The sequence below is a fragment of the Lathyrus oleraceus genome, chromosome 5 (assembly GCF_024323335.1).
Source record: "Lathyrus oleraceus cultivar Zhongwan6 chromosome 5, CAAS_Psat_ZW6_1.0, whole genome shotgun sequence".
Lineage (NCBI taxonomy): Eukaryota > Viridiplantae > Streptophyta > Magnoliopsida > Fabales > Fabaceae > Lathyrus > Lathyrus oleraceus.
The window spans coordinates 205,830,979-205,835,346 of NC_066583.1; the positions used below are offsets into that span (position 1 = coordinate 205,830,979).

The window sequence follows — 4,368 nt, forward strand, 5'->3', positions numbered from 1 at the left end:
AAAATTAATTGAGTTTAACTAGGATTTTCATGATTAGGATTTTAATTGAATCTTCCATAATTGTCAAATGATTGTTTTGCCCCTAGGTTAGAAATAACATAATATTTGCATGTTCCTATAGTTTAGGCTTTGGGAAATAATTCGAAATAAACATTTACCCTTTCGGTAGTTGTACATTTAATTCAACTAATTTTTTCCCACCGATTAAGTTGATCAAAATACGCTTTGATTGACTAAATCCTTTGACTGTGCTTAATTCCCCAAGCTTAGTCAAGTGATCAAAAGACCCTTGATCACTTGATAAAGCTAGTCCTTGTGATCAAAATGCTGGATACTGGACCTCCCACTTCAATCAAGATTCAAAGATCAAGATTGAGAGTTCAAGCAATGCAAATCAGTACAAGACAGGACTACTGTTCAAGCACTACAAAGGTCAAAATTCAACAATTATTAATCATGAGCCAAGTTGTGTGCCATGAGTCTTAAGTAATAGAGAAGGAATGAAACTGGAGAATTCCTACCCCCATTCTGAATATCTTTGGGTGCGGGACGAATGACCCATTTGTTCACTGTATTCGCCTCTATTCATAGGCTTTAGTACAACTCGATTCAAGTTTATTGACAAGCCTTTTATCATTATTCAAAGATAACCCTTCATCATGGGATGCTGCTAAGAAATTCAACTTAAACACATGTTGGTTATGATGCGAATTGCATGTCATGAGTCTTAAGTAGTAGAGAAGGAATGGGACTGGAGGATTCCTACCCCCATTCTGAATATCTTTGGGTATGGGACGAATGACTCAGCATTCATCGTATTCACCTCTATTCATAGACTTTAGTGCGATTTAAATCGAATAATTGATAAGTCTCTCTACATAGATTGAAGCACAAATTGAAGATCAGACTGAAGATTAGACTTCCACCTTCCACAGTTTTTCTTTCTATATTTTATTCTCCCAGTAAAACTAAAACCATTTTGTGAATAAACTCAAAAACAATTAACCCTACGATTAGGATTGTACGCTACGAGCCTTAAGCAACGGAGAAGGAATGGGACTGGAGAATTCCTACCCCCATTTTGAATATCTTTGGGTGCGGGACGAATGACCCAGTTGCTCAATGTATTCATCTCCATTCATAGACTTTAGTACGATTCGAATCCTGACTCTCATTTTAGAATAAAATTAAACTCACCTCATCAAACTCAGTTTTGCCTTTGGGCTTCATTTTCAGTTTAAAACCTTTTCAGAAATGACGTGTTACTTCCGTTCTACCATGAACGACTCTTAAGCCTCCATGTGAGAGCAAGCAATGTCTGGCTGCTAGAGTGCGATCTGAGTTCATCCATTCTACCGCAAACAAACAGACACTTAAATCTCCCATGCTCGAGCATACAATCCAGTCGACAGTAGAACGCGAATATTAATATTGTCCACTAAAAATAACTAATGCATCCGTCCTAGTTCCACAAACTACGGAGCTCTGATTTCCTCATTGCATGAATGAGGATACGTAGGCACGAGGGCCCAAATCCTTGGCGAGCACAATTATTTATAACCTTCATTTTCCCTCATTTATTTATTTCTCACCTTTTTCACATTTATCTTTTAACCCCTATTTCCCCTTTTCGGGAGTAATCTTCAGATAATAACACCTATTCTTGCAAAGAACATTCAAAACGGTTCCCATGGAGTACCATGGATGATAGGGCTGTTAATACTTTCCCCTTACATCACCGACTTCCTTACCCATTTCTCTTTCCCTCTGGATTTTATCGATGTTTTCCCTTTCCTTCGAGAATAAATAAAATTTGATGGCGACTCTGTTGTATCTTTGAGCGTGCGATGCACTCAGGTATAATTTGCGTAGCTTCAGTTGGCGACTCAGCTGAGGATCTTTCCTAAGCAAGTCGAGCCCAGTTTTGTTTGTTCTTCTTATGAGAGTAGATATTTACCTTTATTGCTTTACTCGCTTTATTTATGTTATTTATTGCATTACTTTATTACTGTAAATATTCATATGTTGTATTCTGGATATTATCTGTCATATTACTTGTTGGGATGGGATGATACTATGTGAGAGAAGCTCTAAACCCGAGCTTGAGCATGCACAACATGATAGATTCGTGGATAGTTGTGTTGGCCTGCGTTTTGCGCATTGGGTTGTCACGAGAGCCACACCCAGACTAGACTCACTTGAAAGTACTTTTGTCCTGTTAGAATTCACTACGACAGGGTATTTTCATTTGACTCGATGACTCTGGGAGACCTTTTAGGGACCACCATTGAGGACTAGTACACACCTGTGAGAGGGCTATTGGGTTTTTATGCAGGAACCAAGACCCTTCATACCATTGATCTCTTACATATGTTGGACCTTTGATCCTATATTAAGTTACATGGACATTGTCATACCCCGATTTTGGTCCTGAATTTTTTTTCCATTTTTCCATTTTTATTTGGCACTTGGCCTAAAGTTCATTTGCATACATTCATGACCAAAGGCAACCATCCATTCCCAAATCCATATTTTTTTATAAACATTGGTCATTATCTAGTTTTTTTGATCATGGTGTTTTTTGATTATAAAATGGATTCTAACTATTTGACGTTTTAATTTTCAATTTGATTTTAATTTCAAATTAAGTCTAATTCCAAATTTCAATTTAATCTTAATTGTGTTTTTACTAATGATTCAAACTCTAATTGATTTTTAATTTCCAAATAAAATGTTAGAATTTGACATCAAAGTAGTTTTAACAAATTATAGATTAATTTGATTTTAATTGGTTTTATTGGTTTTTTTGATTCTTAATTGACATTTAGATTAGTTTTGGATTATTCCTAAAAATCCATATCCATTTTATAACCAAACATGATCCATTTCCAATCCATAGTTCATTTCAAATCAAAATAGTACATACACTCATTTCATAACATTCAATAATATTTGACTTTCAAATATTTCCAAACTCATTTTCATACATACATTTTCATTTAACATTCAAGCATAACAATGCATCACATCCATATCCTACACTAATTTAAGCATCAATCCAATTCCATAAGACAAGTTGCTTCCGATTTCAATGTCATGTTGCAAGCCCTTTGTTCCAACATCATTTTTCATGTGCTCATGACCAAGAAGCCTAACAAAGCATGAATGAAGTCAGAGCTGCTGTTACAATCTCCAAGGATCAAATTGTTTCTTCTATCACACAAGTGGAGCAGACTATTGATCAGGTTCAGGTGGTAGGTTCTGGTTTTTTGGACACAACACAGCGTGTTGCTGGAGCTATTGGGAATGTTTTGAAGCCTGGCTTCGATACGGCGTTGCCAATTGTGCAACAGGCTGGTGAAGAGGCTCTGAAATTTGCTTCACCAATTTTCTCTGAGGCTTCCAGGAAGGCTCAAGAAGCACTTCAAAGTTCTGGTGTTGATACCCAACCTGTTTTCACTGCTGCTAAGACAGTGGCAGATGCTGCACAACAAACAACCAAAGTGATTGAAGGTGCCAAGCCAATAGCCTCATTTGAACCAAAACCTGCAGTACATGAAGCGAGTTGGAATTAAGGCATGGACAAAATTACATCCAATTACAAACCCACAACTCACATAAATCACCCTGCTATGCGTATAACCGACACGTAATGTGGCTAATATTCAACCATGTGTTACCTACATCATGAGCAACCAACCATTCTGCATTGAACCATACATCAACCACTCTGCAAAACCATAGCCATGCCATTACAAAGTCAGAAATGCATAAACAAGTACATGATCCAAAACATTGACATCACACCAATTCATTCACTAACCGAAAGCAATTCTCGAAACCTCCCTAACTGCCATCCAAAACTGAGTTTCAAAACCAAAACCAGACACATTGTCACATTACAAGCATAAATCGATTGCACCGTTGTTTTAACATACTAAGTCAATTGCTTTATAAAAATTACAGCCGTACTCAAAACCAACTTCTTGCATGAAAAGGTCGTGGCAGAATTCTTCAAGAATTAATTCATGAACTGTTCGACCCTTAGCTTCCCTCAAAATGGTGATGGAATTAAAATGGAACAATATCAATCCAAACATTTCTGCAGCATACAAAAGAACAACCAGATGTCAGCCAATAAACCAAACTTGCAATGAAATTCAAAACTAATGAAAGGAATCTCATTCATGAGCTGTAAGCCACAACAGCAAGGTTACACCGGGAATGTACAACGATTCAAACTCATTGCTATTTCATAAAAGAAAAGAGAACCAATTGCTAACACACAAACAATCATCCATTAATGTTTCATGCTCAACGTTTACCATCCGGTTCGGTTTGCACACACGTACATAAATAATGAAGAAC

The 4,368-nt window shown here is 36.8% G+C and overlaps 1 protein-coding gene across 1 annotated transcript; it reads left to right on the plus strand.

Moving 5' to 3' along the window:
- Positions 1-3,161: 3,161 nt before the first annotated feature.
- LOC127079739 (calcium sensing receptor, chloroplastic-like) lies at positions 3,162-3,575 on the plus strand. The gene has a single exon (XM_051020113.1). It carries the CDS (start codon positions 3,162-3,164, stop codon positions 3,573-3,575), a length of 414 nt encoding a protein of 137 aa, XP_050876070.1.
- The last annotated feature ends 793 nt before the right edge of the window (positions 3,576-4,368 follow it).